This window comes from Schistocerca nitens, chromosome 1, assembly GCF_023898315.1.
Source record: "Schistocerca nitens isolate TAMUIC-IGC-003100 chromosome 1, iqSchNite1.1, whole genome shotgun sequence".
NCBI lineage: Eukaryota > Metazoa > Arthropoda > Insecta > Orthoptera > Acrididae > Schistocerca > Schistocerca nitens.
This window is the reverse complement of record NC_064614.1, coordinates 1,125,895,339-1,125,920,860: the sequence shown is the minus strand read 5'-3', so window position 1 is coordinate 1,125,920,860 and position 25,522 is coordinate 1,125,895,339. Positions and strand designations below refer to the sequence as shown.

The 25,522-nt window shown below is 41.6% G+C and overlaps 1 protein-coding gene across 1 annotated transcript in view; it reads left to right on the top strand.

Annotated features, from left to right (window-relative positions):
- LOC126199302 (sesquipedalian-1-like) overlaps positions 1-24,268 on the top strand; it is a 32,447-nt gene extending 8,179 nt beyond the window's left edge. Inside the window, exons 3-4 of the mRNA XM_049936140.1 lie at positions 21,259-21,643; positions 21,788-24,268. Coding sequence (XP_049792097.1) covers positions 21,259-21,643; positions 21,788-21,803 — 401 coding nt within the window. The 3' untranslated portion in view covers positions 21,804-24,268. The remainder of the gene's footprint in view (positions 1-21,258; positions 21,644-21,787) is intronic.
- Positions 24,269-25,522: the final 1,254 nt, after the last annotated feature.

Genomic DNA, 25,522 nt, shown 5'->3' with positions numbered 1-25,522 from the left:
CACACACCACACACACGCACACATTAAACTTCTTTCCACACTACAAACAACAATCCAATAATACATAATGGAAACAGCAAACACATAAACAAAAAAAGAGTTGATAACTCATTGAAAAAACTTCCAAACCTTATGTTTCAAGTTACAAACACTGCCACCAACGACTTCACACATCCAAGACCAAGGCTCAAATAAACCCAGTACAACACATTATACTCAGTACATACACACACATACCACCAGAGGGCACCATGAAACACAGGAAAACATCTAAAAACACAACCAACTCACAAACACTGTGCCTTAATGACATCACACACCACAACACCCTTACATCATGGGTCAAAGCAGACGGGTGGAATCTGACCCTTCCATTGACCCCGTTTTTCCACCAAAAAAGCTGTCTGTCTGAACTTATGGTGGATCGGAAGATCCTCCTCCATTAATACCAGTCCCTTGTATATTAAAAATGGTCTATGGACGTCTTGTTCACTTATCTGCACAACCATCTATTTTATACCATATCAACACAATCTACCATCAAGGTGTACGTTTGGCCACTGGAGCTTTCTCCACTAGCCCAGTTATGAGTATCTGTGATGGTGCTGCCAAACTATCGCTGTCATAGCGTTATGATTATCTACTCAGCAGATACATGTGCCGTCTGTCCTCTGTGCCCAACCATCCATTCCATCCATCCATCTTTTTTTGAGAACTTCCTTGACTGCTAACATGGGGTAAACACAACTTATTTGTTGCCTCCCAGAGTTGGTTTCTGTATACTGCATCAAAAGCTTAACCTTACATTATCTACCGCATTCCCAATGAGTGAGAGCCTTCACTGTCTTGGCTTCGTGCAGATATCCGCATTCATCTTGGACTTAATTCACTTCACAAAGCCATTACCCTAGATTCAACGTATCCCTGTAAGTTTCTCAAACTTTGCACGCAGCTTGGAGACAGCACCTTCATCAACACTGATGGCTCTAAGATGGCTCGATACAAACACTGCCACCAACGACTTCACACATCCAAGACCAAGGCTCAAATAAACCCAATACAACACATTATACTCAGCACATACACACATGTAACACCAGAGGGCACCACGAAACACAAGACAACATCTTCAAACACAACCAACTCATAAACACCGTGCCGTAATGACGTCACACACAACAACATCCATAGTGTTGGATGCGCCTTTGTCATTGGCAACAAACATTTTAGATACTGGCTTCTAGAGCAGTGCTTAATTTTTATTTTTTTAAATTTTTTTTTTACTGCAGAGCTTTCCACCCTTTATCAGGTCACCAAGTACACCCAATGACAAAGGCTTCGCAATTGTGTATTATGCTCTGATTCACTTAGTGACCTCCAGAGCTTCTGTGAGCTTTACACATACTGCTCTCCAGTTAAATGAATCCAAGAATGCCTCCCTCTGCTCACTGATGATGGGATCAATGAGTGTTCACGTGGGTCCTGCTCATGTCAGAATGTCGGGGGATGAAACTGCTGCTGCCAAGGCTGCAGTCTGTCTACCTAGGTCTCTTAGCTGTTCTGTCCCTTCAGATGATCTCTGTGTTGCTGCATGTATGAACATTGTGTCACTCTGGTATAAACACTGATCTTCACTATCTAGGAGCAAAATCTGGGAAATTAAACACCTCCCAATGGGTTGGACAACTTCCTCTTGCCCCTCTCGTTGCAAGGAGATACTTTCAGCTAGGCTATGTATTGGACACTGTCATTTCAGTCATTGTTATTTAAGTGGAGACTCCATACCACTCTGTGCTTATTGCAATCAGCCATTGACAGTGTGCCATTTTCTGATCCAATGCCGATTTTATAACCTTTTATGTTTTAATGTATATTTGCCATCTGAGTAATCTGATATTTTAACAAATACAGCACGAGGTGTAGATAGTGTTTTATGAGGGTTGTCCATAAAATAAGGTTTCCAAGGACCTGCAGTTGCAAGGGACACTGTTATGCAGTATCTGGCCATGCTGTCATGTAGCTTGGTTCCCGCTCTCCCAATTTCCCACCCCGGCAAGCTGTCTGTGACACTCAGTCTTGGCTTGGCAGTCAATAAAGATCTAGCTCCCACTTGCTTTTCGTGCCGGGTGTGAATTAATGCTACTGTGAAAAGTTGAAGGACCTTCACCGTGCGATCCAAAACGAGGAGTCGAGGCATGCTCATGAAGGCAGTGCATTTCCATCCGGACAACACGTGTCTACACATTGCCCATGTCACAACCAATCTTATCAACAAATTTGGATGGGATGCTGTAACACATCTGTCCTACAGTTCAGACATAGCCCCTAGTGACTTCCGTCTCTTCCCTGAAATAAGGAAACACCCGAGTGGATGCATTTCATGAACAGAGAGGAGCTGAAATAAGACGTTTACGCCTGCATCATAGAGCCCTAACACCATTTCACGAAGGTAGCTTAAAACATACCTTTGTGGAATGGCAGGAGAGTTCTGCAATGCAGGCATACATACGATGGTACACTGCATCCAAAGATGCTTTGATCTCGACGGCAATTATGTCAAAAAATAAGTAAAAGTCTAAGCTTTCCACACATGTATTATTCACTGCCAATAAACATGCTTTTCATTGTGAAAAATAATTGGGAACATTATTTTACAGACAATCCTCATAATTTTTATTCATAGTAGTAATATGGTGAAGGAAATTAAATTTTCATCCTTTTGAGCAACCTCTTCAGTGGGGAAGTTATTGTTTTGTAGCTGTTCCTAAACTGTAGGCTCTGAATATTATTGACTTCAGATTCCTTCGGTAATCGGCCATTTTAAATTATGACGTGGGCTCTTATGACCTCAGCTGTTTTGCACCCTGAAGAAGAAGCAGCAGCAGCAGCAGCAGCAGCAGCATGATGACAGGCATCTCGCCCAACAACTCGCCATACTTTTTGTTCACTGCCAGGTCTCCGCAGACAATCTGCAAGCACCTGTGAATATCTGCGAAACTCTGGTTTTCTGCCAAAAGAAACTCAATGACACCTCTCTGCTTCGAACACACCTCCATTTCAGATGTCATTTTGAAGGCTATGTGTAGTGCTCCTACCTGTTGGAACTTCATGAAACTATAGGGGAAGCAGGAATACTCCAGAATGCCACGAACAAATTCCACATATTTTCAACCAGAATAAGCCAAAAAAATAATGTGTTGCATTACTTACTGAATGTGCCTTGTAGTACCTCAAAATTCTGCATATGACTTGCTAATTTTACATTGAAAGCGATTCTCAGAGACAGTTTCCACTTCTAAGGCACTCATCTATTCCAAGTTTTAACAACTTACAATTGAAAAGAATGGTGGAATGTCCCCGTTGTCTGCTCTACAAGATACTTATATGCTGTCAGCCAAGAATTATATTGGTGTTTTTCTCAGTCAAACATTTTGTTATTATTATTATTATTATTATTATTATTATTATTATTGATGATGATTATTCAAAATAGGCTTGGGTACAAATCAGTGAACAGCTGTTTCTTGACATTATTTTCTTGTCAGTGGCCACAGCATTTGGTGGCTTAATGAAGTTAGACATAAGAGAATGCTAGCAAACTAAAACCTTGAAATTTCTTACCTGCAAATGGACACACAGTGACAGTTACACTTTAGGATGATTTGGGGGTAATTGGAGGGTCAAATGCCACAGTGGTGCACTGGGTCAAGTAAATGCAACGCTTAGGGCACCACCGAACCATAAACCAGACTCCCATAGTCAAGGCGGGCTTGAACAAGGGCTTTGTATAGCTGCAGCAGCGTAGGGCTATCTGCACCCCAGTTGGTGATGTTCAGGCAACGGAGCGCATTGAGGTGCTGCCAGTACTTCTGCTTAAGCTAATGAAGGTGGGGAAGCAAAGTCTACCGGACATCGATAACCAGTGCTAAAAATCGATACGTCTCCACTACAGTGGGGGGATTGTCAGTAAGATAAAGTTCTGGTTCCGGATGAATGGTATGACGCCAACAGAAGTGCATAACACACGACTTTGCAGCCGAAAACTGAAAGCTGTGGGCTACAGCCCATGACTGTGCCTTGTGGATGGCTCCATGTAGGCGGCGCTCAGCAACGCCAGTACTGGTGGAGCTGCACGAAATGCAGAAGTCGTCTGCATACAGAGAGGGTGAGACAGACGGCGCTACAGCTGCTGCTAGACCGTTAATGGCCACTAAAAATAGAGATACACTCAATACAGAGCCCTGCGGGACCCCATACTCCTGGATAGGAGGGAAACTATGAGAGGCACCAACTTTGACATGGAAAGTACAAAGTGACAGGAAATTCTGGATAAAAATCAGGAGCAGGCCTAGGATACCCCACTCCTATAATGTGCCAAGGATATGATGTCGGCAGGTGGTGTCATATGCTTTTCGTTAATCAAAAAAGACGGCAACAAGGTGTTGAAGTCTGGAAAAGGCTGTTTGGATGGCAGACTTGAGGGACACAAGATTATCAGGGTGTACGATTGTGGTTCGCGTCCGTTCTCTTCGGCTCATATATGTATACCCCCGTGGTGTACCTTCAGCTGGATTTGGCACGAGGCCCGAAAGACTCATACCCTCCTGAGGCCCTCTGCCAATGCTTTCTTTCCATCCTTGCCACATTTCATGGCTCTGACGTACTCTATACCGACAGCTTGATGGTTGCTAGTCAAGTTGGTTATGCTTCTACTCTTGGTGGGGATCGATCTGAACAACGCTCATTGCTGGATGGCTGCAATGTTTTCACTGCAGAGCTGGTAGCCATCTCTCGCACTCTAAGAGTATATCCGCTCCTGCTCAGGTGAGTCCTTCATCATCTGTAGTGACTCTCTGAGTGGCTTATCAGCTATTGACCAGTGTTTCCCTCACTCTCGTCTGGTGATGGCTATCCAGGAGTCCATCCATACACTTGCTGGTTGCGGCCGCTCCGTGGTTTTTGCGGCATCCTGGGTAATGAACGTGTTGACAGACTGGCCAAACAGGCTATCAGTGAACCAGCCCTGGAGATTGGCCTTTCGGAATGTGATCTCCAGTCAGTCTCACAACAGAAAGTTCTGGGTGCTTGTGGTGATGAATGGTGCACCCCACCTTCACCCAACAAACTTCGGGTCATCAAGGAGACTACAGGTGTGTGGCGCTCCTCCATGTGAGCCTCTCACAAGGACTCAGTTATTCTCTGCCAGCTTCGCATGGGCCACACCTGGCTGACGCACAGCCATTTATTGTGCCGTGAGAACCCACCTTTGTGTTGCTGTGGATCAGTGTAGACAGTGGTCCACATCTTGTTGGACTGTCTGCTTGTAGCTGCGCTCAGGCAGGTGTTTGCAGTGCCTAGTACGCTCCCGCACTTTTAACAGATGACACTACAATGGCAGGCTTAGTGTTTTAGATTTTATTCGAGCAAGGGGCTTCTATCGTTCAATCTGAGGGTTTGTCTCTTTTGTTTGTTGGGTCTGGCCTTTGGCTTACAGTTTTTGATTGGGGATTTTAGTGTCTCTCTTGATGGTTGGCATTTGCTTTTTTTTTTGTTTCCATGGTCTTTGTCTGTGTCTTTCTTGTTCTGTGTCATCCCTTGTCCTCTCCGTTGCTTGTTTTTATTCCTTGTGGATGTTTCATGGTCGTGGAAAAAGGGACCAATGACCTATGAAGTCTGGTCCCTTCAACCCCACAAACCAACCATCCTAAACGAAGGAAAACTAGATAGGCTAAATCTTTACAGAGAATGCAGAACGAACGCAAAGAGAACAGTTTTGTTGAATGCACATAGGTATCCTGACAGACTTTGTCCAACAAAAGTGACAATTCACCTAATGTGCAAATAATTGTTATAGGAAGGGCATTGGAATAATATGCAAAAGTTAATGAGCAAGCCTACAATGAGTGGAGTGAAATGATACTCTGGGAGCTGTTTCTCATTTTTCACATAGAGAAATTCCCCTCAGGTGGCTCACGGTTCTTTTGTTAGTTTGAGCATGGCACTCATGGGGCCCCGAGTTATTGCAGCCCCTACTTCCTTACCAGGCTGCATTTTGTTCCCGTGCCCCTCCGTCCCCATCCTCACTCCTTGCCCGCTGCCTCCTCCTTTCCCTCACTTGGTGTTGTTACTTATGTCAACCTGGTTATCCACATTGTTTTACTGTATTCCTGTGGTTTTGTTCTCCTCACCTTTTTTTCCCCCAGCTTGGCATTTTGGGCCCCCTTTGGATTTTGACCACGACTTCTAAATTTTCTCTCTGTAATTTAAGCAATTTGGGGAAGAATTCCTTCCTAGCATCATTGGTTGGATTCCTCTTCCCGCCCCCTTCCTTCCCCACCATATCCTCTCTCTGCCTCACGAGGTCATCAGCACTTGTAGTCAGTCCGTGTGGTAGGGCTGTTATTATTCATATGGCTGAGCCTCCTGACAACACAGGGATCACACTACTGATAATGAGCTGTTGCCTCCCCAGATTTGCCTAGGAGTGGTTGTTTGTCATTCTGGAGCAATGGCCACTGTGCCAGACGGCCCTTGCTGTGGCTGGTTGGTGCCCTTGGGATAGCCCCTGATCTGAGTGGGTCGTATCAGGGCAGATGGTTGGCATGTGTAAAGTATCAGGCTCCAAAAATCTGGCCGTTCTTCTGCAGCCATCTCTTCAGTTGGTAACGGATCACTGAATACTGCTTCCTATGAGCTTATGGCCTTCCCGTCCGTGGCTACACTCTGGGAAGAGGGCCAAGCTCGCCAGCTTGGAGTGAAATATTTTCCCTGCTACCTGGTCTGTACTAGGATGGACAGGAACACATCCACTGCCACAAAGCCAATATTTTATGTGGAAAATGTCGAAGACAAGTTGGGTGAAGAGGAGTCTCTCAGCAAGATGCGGCCAGGTTCCCTGTTGATGAAAACTACTACTGCCACCCAGTCAGCAGCTCTTCATGCTTGTGATCATTTTGGCAATGTCCTAGTGTCCATTACACCTCACCAGTCTTTGAACGTGGTTCAAGGAGTCATTTTTCATACAGACCTCATCCTTCAAACTGACGAAAAACTTGGGACCAATGACCTCGCTGTTTGGTCCCCTGCCCTAAATTAACCAACCAACTTGATGCAGAACTCCAGGCTAATGTGGAATGATGGTGCATTTCCCATTTTGTTCAGTGTTTGCAGAAAGGTCTTTAGGGCAATCGCACTGATACCGGTGTCTTTATTCTGGCTTTTGAGGGAGATAGCCTCTTAGAGAAGGTCAAGGTTATGAGTTATTGGTGTGACATGAAGCTGTACATCCACCACCCATGATGTGCTTTTGGTGCTTGAGTTTCAGGCACATGTCTTTCTGATGTATGGTGGGCTCTCCATGTGGTGACTGGACACCTACTCCATCAGGGGAGCCCTTGTGTTCTGCCACTCCTACGTGTTAATTGTCACTCACCAGATTGCTTATGAGAAAGAAAATAAAATAAAAAGAGAATAAGTCCCTGGGTCATTTATCTTACACTAAGGCTTATAAGAAATTTGACTGACCTCATGCTCTGTCAGTAATTTCTACTTTTGTCTCTGTTACATCCATTCCCCCTCCTCCCTCTTCCTTAACCCAGTCCCATCCCCCTCTCCTCTCCTCCTCCCCTGCAGTTTTCACACCCTCCCCTCTGGGTGCTGCTCCCCTACCAGCTGAAGAAGTGCCCCCTTCTCCCTTCTTTGGTGCCTGCTGGTGGTGAGGCTCCCTCTCAGGATCCCTCCCCCTGGCATCTCTCAGGCTGGAGGCCTGTTATCACAGCTCAGTCACAGGACAGTCTGTGTGCCCGAGGTTACCTGCCCTCTTTTGGTTCTGGATCTTATAGAAGCCTGCTCACCCTCTGTATCCTGCCCTCTTCAACCTATGAAAGAGGAGGAGGAGGAGGAGAAGAAGAAGAAGTCAGAGGATAAGCGCCCCCCACAGTGCTCCGGAGATCCATCTCCCCCCTTGCAATATGTGTCGGACCTCTTATTTATAGATGTGATCCTGTCCTTCTTGGTGATGGATGATGACCTGACAGCATGATTGGCTCCAGCCCATGTGCCTTCCATTTGGATACCTAGTCTGTGCTTACTCAGTGGAAGTGTACCACTGTCACCTCCTTATTGCCTTTTACTAAGCAGCTTGTGGCGTTCTCCAGCAATCTCATTTTACTGATACTTGTTCACCAACTCTTGTGGGTTCTATGCTTTCTGTCAGAACTGCATTAACCTCCTGAGGGCTTCTGGTGCTGCCTGCACATTAGTCTTTGCGGAGATCGTTAGTACATGGATCCCACTTTGTATCCCATTGGAAACAGTTGCCATCCAGGTTCACTTGGATTCTGTGGTCTGTTTGCAGTCTCTATCTTCCTCCTGACAGGACACATACATCTGCTACCCTAACTGCTCTCTTTCAACAACTCTCCATCTCTTTCTCCTGCTTGGTGATTTTAATGCCCATTACCCTCTGTGGGGCAGTGCTTTTTCATCTAATTGGGGGCTCCTTATTGACCAATCTCTTATTTCTTGCAGACCAAGACCTGTGCCTTCTTAATGATGGTTTCCCCTACTCATTTTTGTTCCACATATGGCACTTTCTCTGCGTTTGATATTTTGTTCTTTTCTTTCCCACTTCTTCCTTCCTTACACTGGTCATCACACAATGAACTTTTCCATGACTCTCTCATTCCCTTCCCACCTCCTGTTGACCAGATTATGCTGCTGGGCTTTCCATCGGCTGATTGGTTTATAACTATCTCCCAGGTCATGTTTCCACCTTTTTTGTGAGGTTGTATTGATGCAGTCATCAGTGGTCTGTCCAATACGGTAGTCCGCACTGCTGGTGTTGCCATTCCTCATTTGACAGGCCACGTTCACCATCAGCCAGTTGCATAGTGGAGCACGGCCATGGCCACCGTTATCTGTAATCGTTATCGCGTAGCCATTGCCACCATTATCTGTGATCATCATCACACCTTGCAACATCTTAAGTGGCACCCACCCTCCACCAGTCTTATTATCTTTAAACATCTCGCCAAAGCCCATTATTTAATCAAACAGAGCAAGTGGATGTGTTGGAAATGCTTTGTCTCCTTTCTAGCTTCTTTTGTCCTTCTGTCACAGGTATGGGCTACACTCTGCAGTCTTCCATTCCGAGCCTTGCCCTTCCAGGTGGCCTTCGTACAGATCCATCAGTTCTTGTGGAATGCCTCATGACCCATTTTGTGATTGCTTCAGCATCTGCTTCTTGTTCAGCTGCCTTCCTCCGCCGGAAACAGTGGGTTGAACATTCCCACTTATGTTTTACCCCTTCTTATGCAGAATCCTACAATGAACCTGTGGTGTCACCGCCAGACACCACACTTGCTAGGTGGTAGCTTAAATCGGCCGCGGTCCATTAGTACATGCCGGACCCGCGTGTCGCCACTGGCAGTGATCGCAGACCAAGCGCCACCACACGGCAGGTCTCGAGAGACTGACTAGCACTCGCCCCAGTTGTACGGACGACATTGCTAGCGACTACACGTACGAAGCCTTTCTCTCAATTGCCGAGAGACAGTTAGAATAGCCTTCAGCTAAGTCCATGGCTACGACCTAGCAAGGCGCATTAACCATATCTGGAGAGAGTCTCACTTGTATTATCAAGAGAAATGTACCACAATGAATTAAAGTTAAGTATACGAGAAGCTCCGTTCTTTTCTTTATAGCTTTCATCACGTATCCTGTTTCAGACTTAACGCCAGTCGGCGTGTGTGTACGCGTGCCTTTCGGTTACCCGTCACTGTGGACTGGCTGCCTTGTCAGTCCACTACAGAACCTTTTACTGAATGGGAGTTTCATCTATCCCTCTTTTCTTCCCATGCTTCAGGTTCTGGCCCTGATTCTATCCATGCTTCAACACCTGAATCCCCCACGACAACAACATTTCCTCCAGGTATTTAACCATATTTGGCTACAAGGCATTTTGCCCCGTTGTTGGAGAGACAGTATTGTGGTTTCTGTCCTTAAGCCCAGCAAGGATCTGTCGTCACTTGATAGTTACAGGCCCATCAGTCTGACCAAAGTCTGCTGCAAGTTACTTTAATGGATGACAGCTCATTGCCTCAGTTGGGTCCTCAAATCTTGAGGCCTTTCATCTCCTTATCATTGTGGCTTTTGGGAAGGATGGTCTCCGATCATTCAGTTGCTTCAATTGGAAACTGCAGTTTGGCAAGCCTTTTCTCAGTGCTGCCATCTTGTCATAGTTTTCTACAGTCTTCATAAGGCCTCCGACACAGCTTGGCGCCATATCATCCCTCCGTATGCTCCACAGGTGGGGTCTCCGAGGCCCTCTCCTGATTTTTATTAGCTAGTTCCTGTCCCATCAGTCAGTCAGAGTCCAGATTGGCACTGTTCTCACCTCTCTGTGGACCCAGGAGAATGGCATTCCATAGGGGTCCATATTAAGTGTCCTTCTTTTTCTCATCATTATTAATGAATGTATGGCTTCTGCCAAGCAATTGTTCACCCCTGCTCTGTATGTGGATGATTTCTGTGTTTGGGTTAGTTCCCATTCAGTGGCCTCTGCAGGACCACAGCTCCAGCATGGCATCCGGTGTGCTTCCACGTGGACACTCTCACACGTTTTCAGTTCCCTCCCCTTAAATCAAGGGTGTTGTATCTCTGTCGTCGTACTATGGTCCATCCCCTTCTCCATCTTTATCGGGCATTAGTTCTGTCTCATCCGGACTATGTTTGTCAAGTTTGTTGATCAGCTATTCTTTCCACACTGCTCCTCTGGGGGGACCCAGTTCACCATCATGGTATCTGTTTAGTCACCAGTGCCTTTCACACTAGTCCAGTTGATGCTGGTCTTCTTGTCGACACTGGGATTCCTCCCCTTTCAATTCGTTGGTTCCGGCTCCTGTTTCCTATGCCATCACTATCATTCAGTTGCTTCAATTGGAAACTGCAGTTTGGCAGTTTCGCCTGCTCACCCCTCCTATTCCTCCTGTGGCTTTGGGTGTCACCAGCCCTCTGCCCACCCTTGGGTAGGTTTACCGGTTGGTCTCTGCCTTGCTTCTCTCCGCCATGACTTCCATCTTCCCTCCTTGTCCTCTTCCTCACATTCTCTCACAACGGCCCCCCTCGCCCCCCTCCCCCCCTCCCCCAGCAGGCTAGTTGCTTGGCCCCAGATAGATGGATTTCTTTAGGACCAGAAGCTTCCATTGCTCCAGTGGTGTCCCATTGTGTGTTCCAAATACTGTTAGGGGAGTTTCAGGATGCCATTATTTTTACTCCGATGGCCTAAATCCACCAGTCATATGGGATGTGCCTTCTCATCTTCTGTTGGTACGGAACACCATCTCTTGCCTGCCATGTTTGGGGCTTTACTGTGGAATTGATGGCTATCTATCGGCTCCTATGCTTCATTAAACAGTCCTCACTCACCAAAGTTTTGTGATGTATGGACTCAACAAGTGGCCCCCCAGGCTATCGCCCGGAGTTTTTCCCACCAACCCTTTGTTTCTGCCATCCATGACCTTCTCGCTGATCTTGGTTGTGCTGCTTGGTTGATTGATTTGCTTTGGATTCCTGGCCATGTAGGTATCCTGGGTAATGAACTTGCTTATCGTCTGGATGGGAGGGGGGGGGGGGGGGCACCTACTCCCTGTTCTCCGTGTCCCCTCAGGGGGCAGATTTGCGGCTTTACATTAAATTCCTTTATATTCAGTTGTAGGCCAACTGTTGAGAGGCTACTTCCCTGTCTAATAAACTTTGTACAATTGAGGAGACTCCCACCACAATGCATTCTTGCATCTGCCTCTCCTGGTGGGAATCTACCATCCTCGTACTGGCCGTACTATTTTGACCCATGTGTTTTTATTCCAAAGTGAGCATGCAAACACTCTATCATTTGTCACTTCACCAGAGGAGTGGCACAAGTGGCGTGAAATTCTGGTGCTCGGTTTTGATGCAACATGAGGACAATAAGTTTTTTCCTTCAAAGGATTCTATTTCCCAATGAAGCTACTTTTGCAAGTCATGGAAAGCTAAATGTAAGAAACACAGGGTGAAAAGAAATAACAGGCTTCAATTGTTTATTACAGACAAACTATAAAAGATAGAAACACATTGCGCATGTTACTGGGTAGAGGAAGGTTCAAAGTTCTGATACAGCTGTGCTGTTATTTGTTTGTAGCAACATGGTGACCATATCACAAGAGAAATCATTTTGTGTGTTGGAATTTGCACGAAGTCAGTTGTTCAAGTGCACCGTGCATTCTGCCATTGATTCAGTAAGAAGCTGCTTCCGCACAAGCAGATTTATGACTGGCATAGAAAAATTCGTGGAATTTGGTGGCATATGCAAAGGGAAGAGCACTGGTCAGCCACACATGTTTGATGAACATCTTGAGTGTATCTGAGATGCATTCACACAGAGCCCTCAGAAGTCCACAAGACAGACATGCCATGAACTTAAACTCCCTGAAATGTGTGATGTGTTGTTAAACAACACCTGCATATGAAGTCTCACAAGAAGTTGCAGTTACTGCAGCAGTTGCATCCCAGCAACATGACAAAAGGTATGACTTTTGCATTTCAGTTCTCCAAGATATGGCAGAGAACACTTTTTCTGAATGAGTCATCTATCAAGTAAAATAAACCACCATAACATAAGAATTTGAGGGTCACAAAACCCTGGCATTGCTGTCGAACATAAGAGACTAACTGAAACAGAAGATGTTTTGTGCTGTGGACCTTTCTTTTTTGCAGAGGTATGTGATACCTGGAGATGCTGCAAAATTGGTTGTTTCCTCAACTTCACAAAGATTTGATTTCATTCTTATGCATGATGGCACCTAGCCTCCGTTTCACCTTGAAGGGCAGCATTATGTTAAGAAGTCCATCCCACAATATTGGATTGGAAGAGGTGGGCAACAAGAGCTTGTTAGTTGTTTTTGGCCTCCCAGATCACCAGACCTTACACCTTGTGATTTTTTTCTGTGACAGTACATAAAAGACACAGTTTTTGTGCCACCTATGGCAGCTGCCCTTCAAGATCTGTGAAACTGAATTGCTGAAGCTGCTGTTTCAATAAAAAGGGACCTGTTGATTCGTATGTGGCATTAAATGCATTACTGTCTTGGTATTTCTCAAGCAATACATGTTGCTCATGTTGAGTGTATGCTATAGTGTCTGTGTGAACGTAAAACTTCAAAACTTCCTCTATCCAGTAACACGCAAATTTGTTTCTATCCTTCGCAATTTGTCTGTAATAAACAACTGAAATCTTTTCTTTTTTCTTTAATTGCCCTGCACATATTATTGGGCACCTGATAACCCACACAGGCTGAGGCAGACCGAAAATCAGAGGCAGTGGTGTGTGATTGTTTGGTGCTGGGTTATAGGAGATAACATAATTGGTCCTTGGATCATTGAAGAAACCTTCATCTACATCTTCATTTGTACTTTGCGAATCACATTTAATTACCTGGCACAGGGTTCATCGAACTACCTTCACAATTCTCTATTATTCCAATCTCCTATAGTGCGCGGAAAGAACGAACACCTGTACCTTCCTGTACAAGCTCTGATTTCCCTATTTTATCATAGTGATTATTTCTTCCTATGCAGGTCGGTCTCAATATTTTCACATTGGGAGGAGAAAGTTGGTGATTGGAACTTCGTGAGAAGATTCCTCCGCAATGAAAAACACCTTTGTTTTAATGATGTCCATCCCAAATCCTGTATCATTTCAGTGACACTCTCTCGCCTATTTTGTGATAATACAAAACATGCTGCCCTTCTTTTTCAATGTACTCCATCAATCCTATGTGATAAGGATCCCACACCGTGGAGCAGTATTCTAAAAGAGGACGGAGAAGTGTAGTGTAGGCAGTCTCCTTAGTAGATCTGTCACATTTTCTAAGTGTCCTACCAATAAAATGCAGTCTTTGGTTAGCCTTCCCCACAAAATTTTCTGTGTGTTCCTTCCAATAGAAGTGGTTCGTAATTGTAATTCCTAGGTATTTACTTGAATTTGCGGCCTTTAGATTTGACTGATTTATTGTGTAACCGAAGTTGAACGGATTCCTTTTAGCACTTTTTGTTATTTGGGGTCAATTGCCAGTTTTCATACCATACAGAGATTTATTCTAAATCATTTTGCAATTTTTTTTTTATCTTCTAATGACTTTACTAGTTGATAAATGGCCGCGTCATTTGCAAACAACCTAAGACGGTTGCTCAAATTGTCTCCCATATAGTTTACATAGATAAGGAACAGCAAAGGGCCTATAACACTACCTTGGGGAATGCCAGAAATCACTTCTGTTTTGATGACTTCCTGTCAGCTACTATGAACTGTGAGCTCACTGACAGGAAATCACGAATACAGTCTCATAACTAAGATGATATTCCATAAGCACAAGCCACCTGTGTGGTACATGTCAAAAGCCTTCCGAAAGTCCAGAAAAACAGAGTCTGTTTGAAATCATTTGTCAATGGCACTCAACACTTCGTGTGAGTAAAGAGCTAGTTGTGTTTCGCAAGAACGATGTTTTCTAAATCTGTGTTGAGTGTGTGTCAGTAGACCATTTTCTCAGAGGCAATTCATAATGTTCGAACACAGTATATGTTTCAAAATCATGCTGCATTTCAACGTTAGTGATTGGGCCTGTAATTTAGTGGATTACACATACTACCTTTCTTGAATATTGGTGTGACCTGTGCAACTTTCCAGTCTTTGGGTACGGATCTTTCGTCGAGCAAATGGTTCTATGTGATAGTTAAGTATTGAGCTATTGCATCAGCATACTCTTGAGTGGAATCTAACTGGTATACCATTTGGATCGGAAGACTTAATTGATTTAAGTTGCTTCATTACTCTGAGCATATCTATTTCTACATTACTCCTGTTTGTAAATGTTCTTGATTCGCATTCTGGAATATTTACTTCGTCTTCTTTTGTGAAACCATTTCGGGAGGCTGTGTTTAGTAACTCTGCTTCGGCAGCACAGTCTTTGATAGTATCTCCATTGCTGTGTCTTGCCGCTAGCATACTTCACCTACAACCAGAATCTCTTTGGATTTTCTGCCAGGTTTTGAGACAAAGTTTCATTGTGGAAACTATTATAACCACTTTGCATTGAAGTCCGCACTAATTTTCGAGCTTCTGTAAAAGATTGCCAATCTTGGAGATTTTGCATCTGTTTAAATTTGGCATGTTTTTTTGCTTCTGCAACAGTGTAGTAACCCTTTCGTGTACCAGGGAGGATTATCTCTGTCGTTTGTTAATTTATTTGGTATAAATCTCTAAATTGCCACTGATACTATTTCTTTGAATTCAAGCCACATCTGGTCTACACTTACAGTGTTAATTTGGAAAGAGTGGAGATCGTCTCTTAGGAAGGCATCAAGTGAATTTTTATCTGTTTTTTTGAATAGGTATATTTTTCATTTAATTTTGTAGGGTTTGGGGATTGCAGTACTCAATCTCGCTACGACAACCCTGTGTTCACTAATCCCAGTATTCGTTTTGATGATCTTTATTAACTCAGGATTATTTGTTGCTAAGAGGTCAAGTGTGTTTTCACAACTGTTTACTATTCGCATGGACTCGTGAACTAACTGCTCGAAATAATTTTCAGAGAATGCATTTAGCACAATTTTGGATGATGTTTTACGTGTACCTCCGATATTAAACATGTATTTTAGCCAACATATCGAGGGTGAGTTGAAGTCACCACCAACTATAATTGTAGGAGTTGGGTACATGCTTGAAATCAAACTCAAGTTTTCTTTGAACCTTTCAGCAATTGTATTATCTGAATTGTATCTTTCCTTAATGGGTAAGAGATACCCACAGTTTCTTTCTGAAGTACTACCAGCCTCTTAGAGGAAGTACCACTTGAAAAACATTGATATGTGGTACCAGTACAATGAGTTCCCAGCTCACAATTTGCTTGTGGCTAGGTCAGTGCCTGCACATCTCTTTCCTGGTTACAGAATTGGACATAAAAGCATTATCAGTTAGTGTGTACTTTCTCCTTGTTGGATACCAATGGTTGTGTGCAATGATATTGAAGGAATATCTGCAGTCTATCCAGAAGTCCATGCCTCAATGCCTCCAAATATCTATTGCAATAGATGGCAGGCATTTCAAACGTTTGATGACATAAATAAATTCTCAGGAAAAGTTTATGACCACATTCATTTGTGATTTGCTTTTTGTTGCCATTGCTGATGTAATTTTGCAATGTAAGTATGTATCTTCACATTAAACTGATGGTATGAAGTTATTGTTTAACAATCTTCATACCTCAATTTTTTGTTTTACAGGTCCATTCAGTTTTTAATGTGCACCTCTCTTGCAAGGCACTGGCAGTAACAAAGAAAGTCGTTCATTAACTGGTGAATCATCCTTAGATGCTATACCCTTTGCCATCCACGTGGTGTGTCTCTCCAATCTCATGTGATCAGATTTCGGAGGGTGGAATGTTACTGAAATTCTCTCTTTTTAGAACTAGTGTACTAACAGCAAAAGTTATGAAAAAGTGCAATTGATTCTAATGTGTTTGGCTATGAAAGAGGACTACATGTCATTTGGTTCAGATTTTTTTCACAATTCGTTTGGAAGAAAACTGAATGATAATATCTTAAATGTTACAGGAAATATTTGAGGTGAAAAGGTTAGCTCTGTTACTCTACGTATGAAATTTTACAACTAACTCCCAGAGAATAAATCAAACAATGAAAAATCCAGGATGGAATAATGACAGTATTATGAAAAGGATAGTTGCTACTCACCATATAGTGGACGTGCACACACGTGACCACAGTCTCTGGCTGCCAAGGCCAGAGTGGTCGGTCTGTCTACTCTGATGAATGCCTGTTTGGCTGAAAGCTTTGTTTGACATTATTTTTGTTATGCCTATTTGTGACTCACATCTCCACTATTTGGTGAATAGAAACTATTCCTTTTGTGATATTCTCAGAGAATAAAGTAGGTTAAAAATTAAGTTTGTTGTGTGGGGGCTTGTGCACATGGATGGGTTTGTGACTTGACCATTAACATTCTAGCCAAGCAGACTGTACCAGCTATCAACAACAAATCTGAAATGGTGCAGATGTGCACAAGTAGAACTGACAAATCACAGGAGGTTGACCACTGGGAAGACATAAAGGAAAAAACCATTCATTAAAAAGAGAAAAAAAAATAGAAATATTGACTTTCTGAATGTAGGGAAACAGTTAGAAGAAACAGGATTCCCACAATTTATAACTCACATAGCCGAAGTTTGCATACCTGTGTTCAGTTGTAATGCTAACTGAAACACTGACAGGGGTGAGAGAGCACTTGAATTTTATAGTGTGTAAATTAGTAAGTTAAGGTTGTCAGAGTTTGTTACTGTCACTGTGAGCTGTGGTGCACGCAACATGATGGTGTGGTTTGTGTTGGTGTCCAGCAAGCTATAGGTTGCCAATTCAAGCCCAGCCACCAGCAATTATTTTTTATTTAATATTTATCATTTCTGGGAGGTTCCTGAAATCTCTTACATTTGTGTAATCTAGAATATTTGTTTGTATAAATAGTAGCACTCTTCATCAAAAAGTTTAATTCTGCTCTGGCTGTACATCGGTGTTTGTAAAAAGCTTGCTTTCAGTGCTGTGTGTTGTTTTTCATTGATGACGCTTTTTTTCGGATTTGGGCTTGAATGTGGTTATGATGTGATGCCTTATAGTTCTTAAATGAACTGCACAACATTTATTCATGTCAAATTTTTGAACGAATGCAGGTTCTTGAGTGAGTGTTACGTTAAAGCATTGTACTGATTAAAACAAATTAGTATTATTATATGAAAACATTTTATATACAGGATGGACATAGTGTCCAGGAACACTTTCAATTATTTATTGCACAAGAACTAAACATTGTACAGATGTCGTACATATTGCATTTTGAAGAGAAACTCTGAAAGTTTTTTTTCAATATGCAAACCGTGAGTGATCCAGCAGATGTCAACACAGTAATCGAATTCTTGCCACACCCACCCCAGCATGGCATTGTTGACTATGGCAGTCACTTCCTGTATTCTCTCCTGGAGCTCTTCTACCTCACATGGTAGAGGAGGTACATATGCCAGATATTTAATGTGTCCCGATAAACAAAAGTCACACAGAGTGAGAGCTGGTGATCGGGGAGGCCATTTCATGAAACAGCTGTCCCCTACTGTAGCACAGCCTATCCATCGATGCGGCAGCTCCGTATTCAGGTACCCACAAAAATGGAGTGGAGCCCTATCCTGCTGAAAGATGAACGGAGAGTCTGATTGCATTTGAGGCATCAGCCATTGCTGCAACATGTCCAATTAGGAATATCCAATGACAGTGCTCTCAACGAAGAAGAATGGCCCATACAGTTTTCAATGTGACAAGGCACAAAAAAATTTACCTTTGGGGAATCATGCTCAAATTCAATGCATTTGTGTGGATCCTTTGTACCCCAGATTCAACAATTATGCTTGTTCACTTTGTCATTAGTGTGAAAGTGGCTTCGTTGCTAAAAGTTAAGCGATCAACAATGCCATCCCCATCCTCATTCAATTGTTGCAACTGTGAACGAAACTCAAAATGCTTGTCTTTGTCATCATCATTGAGCTTCTGAACTAGCTCCAAGTTGAATGGTTTCATAGACAGCTTCTGTCGGAGGACTTTCCACACTGTCATTGGAGCCATTTCGCGTTTACGGGATGCATGATGCACCGATTTCTTTGGACTTGTTATGAATGTCTCTCGTATGCTCTCCACAGTCACTTCACTCGCACTGGGACGTCCACTTTTCTTTGCCGGGCATAAGCAACCCATCGTAACAAATTTGTTGTGCCAGTGGTAAATGGCTTTCCTTGTTGGTGGCTTCTTACCGTACTTGGTTCTAAACATCCGTTGAACAGCTGTAACACACTTGTTTCTGTCGAACACCAACACAGAAAGCTCGCTCCGCACCTGAACTCACCGTGTTTGCAACTAGCACTGACTATCAGCAAATTACCAAACTACGCTGTGGTGGTATACATGAAAAAAACTTTCAGGGTTTCTTTTCAGAATGACATATGTATATCTGTACAATGCTTGGTTCTTGTGCAATAAATAATTGATAGTGTTCCTGGCCTTTATGTACATCCTGTATTTTATTATTGCTGTTATAATTAAAGTTATAGGCATGTTAAAGGTGTGTGTGACCATGTGCTTGAGGAGGGGGCACAAAACAGTTACTAACTGTGACACCCCCCTCGTCCTCCAGATCCAAACCCTGGATCTGCCGCTAGACTGCCAGGGTGTAAGCTAATTTACATGACTGAGGAGACAGCCCTACTGTGTTAAACATGAGCTAAGACAACAGACAGACACTACGCTTAGAACCAGTTGAGGCACTGGGAACTGTAAGTGCCTAAAGAACACCGTCATCAATTTTGAGGTAGTTGCATTTATGCATGCTCCTAGCATCTATTGAACAAGCTTATCTATACTGCAGATGCACATTGTATATTTGAACATTCACAAAAAGTGTTTCACTAATTTGTCTGATATTCACCTCCGTATGGGCCCACAGCACAAAGCACAATTCTGTTGCTGTGCAGTTGTTCCCTATTGTCCCCAAAATAATTTATTATGTACATCAGATATGTAATAGTACTTTGTACTTGGAAGTCGATTGGCAGAACTATAACATACTGTTCACTGGAGCCTTGAGAGGTCACTATTTTCTGCAGGCCACATTGAGGGAAGGCACAATGTCTCATTCCCCTACACTTTGTAGATTTTTGGCAAAATCTAGTGGCCAAATATGTATATGGAAGTCAAATATCAATCTTGAAACACATATACTACATTTCATGCCTGGAGTGTGGACAGTTTTATCTGAGCCTCAAGTCACAAAAATTGCTTAATGAAAATGATGATAGTGAGTACCATAAAGTTTTGGAATGGGTCATGATTTTGTCCTTTATGTTCTGATATTAGTTTCACATTAATTACAGACTTTACTACTGCAAAAAATTTGCTGTTGTCGGCAGGCTATAGATGAAAATTTTCTGAATTATCATTAATATTAATAATCATTCTGAATATTTATTAAAATTTCATAATATAAAGTGAGTAAATGGGTAAATTATTTTTCTTAAGAAATATGGAATGTTGAAACTTTAAAAAATAAGTGAAACCTACGAGACTTATAGTTTGCTTATAAATTTGGTAAGTGTGGTCATTTATTTGAACAGTGTAGGAAAAGACAGTTGCTACTTACCATAAAGAAGATACATTAAGTTGCAGACAAGCACAATTAAAAGACACTTACTTAAAGCTTTTGGCCACACCTTCATCAGCAAAAGAGAAACACACACCATTCATAGACAAAAGAAAGCACAGCTTATGCACACATGACCGCCAACTCCATCAAGACCCAGGATCGTGGAGCTGGCCCGCATGTGTGCGTGAGGTGTGCTTGCTTTTGTGTATGCACAGTGTATGTTTCTCTTTTGCTGATGAAGGCTGCGGCCAAAAGCTTTATGTAAGTGTCTTTTAATTGCGCTGTCTGCAACTTGGCGTGTCTTTACAGTAAGAAGCAATCTGTCTTTTTCTATCTGGAATTTCCATTGTTTCTTTTATTTGGAGTTGGTCATTAAAAAAATGTGCACAGATTATATTAATTCCCACAGCATCATTACTTCGTAAAAAGTAATATTCCTGTAGGGTCAAGAATTTTGTAAATATAACTAACGTTGATTGCATAAATAAATTTGCTCTCATACTGACAGTTACTGGATGTCACTCCAATCTGCAGTTTTTGGCCAAGTATGCATTATGCATCAAGGGAAAGCCTGATATAGCGTATTGCACAGAGCTGTATTATTGTGCATTGTTTGCTGTATTGTGGAGCATTCGCTAAAGTGGTTTGAGAGACTGTAGTAGTGTGTGCAATTTGAAAGAGAGGTTTTTGGTATTTGATGTCTAATTACTGGACAAACAGAGATTTGTTTTGTTAGTTTTGAAACATATAAAGTGATTCCTTATAGATAGAACACGACAGTGAAAAAGTTATGTTAATGCATGAAATGACTGTGCAAGATATGGAGGTATAGAGGAGATCAAAGTCGGCCTCATTGTTCACTACCCAAACTAAGTATTCAGTACCCAGATGCTATTCATTCAATCTGGAAATGGAGCTAGAAATATTTTAAATATATTTTTTTAGTTACTAATTATATTACTTTTTTCCAGAGTGTGAAGTCTTAAGTAAAAATGCAAGTAAGAAAACTATACCTGAGAGCCGTGAACACAAGCCATCGGATTCTCCTTTACCACCACCGCGACAGCGACACAATCCCTTCAACAGAATACAACCAGCTACAAGTTTGGATGGCCAGAACGGCTCTGGTTTTCCGCACCATTTCCGTTCTCATAGTATCCGGTCAGCACCAGGCAGATCTGATGGTACCTACAGATCCTATGAGAATGTTCCTCGAACTAAAGTGACTTTCAGAGATTTACATACCGCTTATGGTCGCAGAGTTCTGACTGATTTCAATGCATGGCGACACTCAAAAAGATTAGAGCAGGAGAAGAAGCAGGTGGCAGAGTCATCACAAGACTTACTCATAACACTGTAAGTCATTCATAAACCACAAAACCACTGTGGAGATATTAATCATATTGTTGATATTGCTATAATTATAGATATTCTGTGCTTATTACATTCAAAATGCGTTGCTGCAGTAAGTGGTGTATAATTTATCTTATTTATTATTAGGGTCTCGAAAACTTGAGCAGTAAATAAACATAAACAAGTCACACTTATCAGTTGATGAATTAGGACCAAGTGAACAGATAAAAGCAAATGGCAACAAATTAAAAAAATATGTATCTTCTGTTAAAGACAATGAACATTTGGTAACTAAAAACGAGTTTGAAGTGAAAAAATCCATCATTCACAGGATGAAAATAGTATCACTTGATTCTTTGTCTTCATGTCTTCAGAAGCTAATGTTATTTTGCATGTCTCTTGACCACAAGAGTATTATAGCTCTCTAGGAGTATATTATTTTTCCCTCATTACTGCTGTATTATTTACTGACTAATTTAGAAATGTAGGGGGCAAAAGATGTATAATTGATGAGTAATGTCTATTTTGATTCTTGTAGCGTTTATAATGTGCACATGTGTAACACTGTTATTGTACAACATCTCCGTGACCTGATTATTTAACATGTATTTTCTTCATATTATTTATAAGGCTATGTAAGATATAGTTGATTATTATAGAGAAGCATTAAATACATATATTTTCTTAGTGGTTTTGATGTACAATGGCAATGACTGTTATGCAAGCTATATTATAAAAGTCTTCCAATAGAAATTGCCTCTTGTTATTGTACATAAAAGTAAACATCCTGTGTTTTGTTGCTGTAATATTTATGCTGTGTGGAATTATTATTACATTATACAATCTGTAACTGAAAGGACATAACGTAAAATAAACTCATTGATAGAATGTCCTTATATTTATCGTGCATCACACTACACTTTTAATGCATAGTGGAGCCTTGCTTAGACAACCATAAGAGAAAGAAAATTACCCTAGAAATGAAACATAAAATCATTGAAAAATGTAAATGCAGTGTGAGTGTTAGGATTTAGCACGCACATACAGTTGTTCCACATCAACTATTTGTATTATCCTCGAGAAAAAGGAAAAGATTAAGGAGATAGATGCTTCAAAGAGAGTATCTAACAATGGTTTCGTATTCTGGACAGTGTCGAAAGGCTGTCTTTATATCAGTGCGCGAAAAGCTATTGCAAGGCTACACTATTAACAAGAATGTCATTTGTGATAAGGTGAGAATGTTTTTTGCCAACCTCGTTAAGATGATGCCACAATCGTCAGCAGCCAAAGGAGTGTTTGTATGAAGCCATGGGTGGTTCGCGAAGTTTAAGAGAACAACTGGCATCCACAGCATTATGAGGCAAGGCGAAGCAGCCAGCTTCACACAAAGGCAGCAGAGAACTTCATCAGCAGCTTCAAGATGCTCATAGATCTGCCACAAAAGGTTTTTAATCATTGCGAGACGGGTCTGTTCTAGAAAAAGATGCTGAAGTGTACCTTTATAACAGTAGAGGAGAATGCATTGCCCGGTCAAAAGCCAACAAAAGACTGTCTCATGCTGCTATTTTGTGCCAATGCAAGTGGCTATTTGAAAATTACTCCACTAGTCTTCAAGAAGTCAAGTTCAGAAGAGCATATTAAATGTGATGTGGAGGTCCAACACCAAGGCTTGAGTGACATGTGACCTTGTTTGTGATGGGCTCAATGAAGCATTTGGTCCTTCGGTGAAAAAATATTTGCTTGAAGTGGATCTGCCACTCCATTGTCTTGCTTGTTATTGACAACGCTCCTGCCCATTCTCCAGGCCTACAAAACCAGCTCCTTGAATAAATTCAATTCGTCAAATTCAATTTCTGCTTCCCAACATCACTCCGTTACTCCAGCATGTGGGTCAGCAGATTATTTCTAACTTTAAGAAGCTCTACACTAAAGCACTCTTTGAACATTGCTTTGAGTTGACCGAAGCTAGCAATCTCACTCTCAGTTAGTTTTGGAAATATCACTTCAACATCATTGCCTGCATCAAGATGACTGAAAAGGTGTGTAAGGGGTTGCCAAGAGAAATCCCTATTCTGCTTGGAAGAAGCTTTGGCTGGAGTACATTTTCAAATGTGACTCTGAAGAATTTGAGTCAGCACCTGTGGAGCCTGTAGTCAATGAGATTGTGCCTTTGGCCAAGAGCATGGGATTAGACGTGGATAACAACAATATTGATGAGCTAGTGGAACATCACAGATAAGAAATGACCACTGAAGAGCTTATAGAGTTGCAATGTGTTTCATAGCAGGAAGTTGGGGAGAGCAGTTCAGTGGAGGAGGAGGATGAGGAAGAGGAGGAGGCAGTACAGCAGAACAGCAATCTTCTGGTGCAACAAGAGAAATACTGAAAGCATGGGAATCGGTTCCATTGTACATTGAAAATTATCACCACAATAAATCAGTAGCTACTTTGCTACAAATTTGACGATAATGCTGTGTCGCATTTTCACCAAGTGTTGAAGCATTGGCAGAAACAAATGACTGTAGCCAACTTCCTAGTAAAAAAGAAATAGTTATGTTTTGTGAATAATAAAGTACATTGAACTGTATGTGTAATTGTCTTTGAATAAATGGCATGAGTAAGATAAAACTTTTTGTATTTTACATTAATTTATATGGAATAAATTGTTTCACTTAATGAGTGTTTTGCACTACGAGAAAGATTCTGGAACAAATTATGCTCACTGTGAGAGGTTCCACTGTACAGAAACACTATAAAAAGGCAGCCACAAGAATATTTAAGATGATGATGCATTGTTGTTATTCTTTCTGCTTTAAATGTAAGGGGATTAAAGCAGAAGAGGGGATAGTGATTGCTGCATATGTTAGAAAATGTTGATGCTTATTGTATCATTTGAAAATTTAATCACTCTATAGAAACTGAATATTTATGTGCCTATAAAAATAATATGTCATGACCTTTTTCTTGGGCAGCAATTTAAACAACGTTCTCATGGTCTAATATAGTATTAACCTAGGGCTATACTAAATCAAGTTCTGACCTTCTAGTTGACACAAGGAGTGTATTTGGAAGCTGATAGAATTCAAGTAAAAAAAAAAAGTCATTGTTTTCAATCTGATCAATTGGTTGATGCAATTAGGAAAGATTAGTATGAAATTCAGTACTTTCATTTCATGTTGAAATGTACATACAGGATTTCATGTACCTTGGTGTATTTCACTCACTATTTTAGCCAAAAAATATTTCTGTATTTTATATATTTCTATTCAGAAGGAATAATTTCAGTGGTGTGTTATATTAAATAAAAAGCAGTCTGAGAAATTAATGAACTAATAAGATTCCTTAGTAATGACAACATGAAGCAGCAACTATCACACATTTATTCCATTGCTGGAGCTAAACAGCTTACTTTGTTTTGTTATGGTGAATTTATTTTGTAACTATAAGTTTTGACTTCTACTTATCTTTTATTTATTTATTTATTTTGTAAATATTCTGTTATGTGTAAATATGAGTGTAAATTTAAAGATGGTCCAGAGATATCAAAACACATCATGTCTTAAAAAAATGTACACAGAAATCGAATAATAATTGAGAAATTTTTTACAGTTGCTGTTTCTTGTGACAAGCATGTTGGCTGAAATACTAAACATCTTCTTGCAAGTGGGTATAAATGTGTACTAATAGTGACTTAGGCTTTCAAAGTGTTTTAGGACCTCACTGACCAACATAACTACAATCTGCACCAGAATCTTGACTTTCACACACAATGTTCTTTACTGACAGCTATGCAGGTCTGACTCATTGGTTTAATCTCCTAGGAAGTTTCCAAACAGTGCTCACTCCACAGCAGAGTGAAAGATGCTGTAACACTGCTCTATT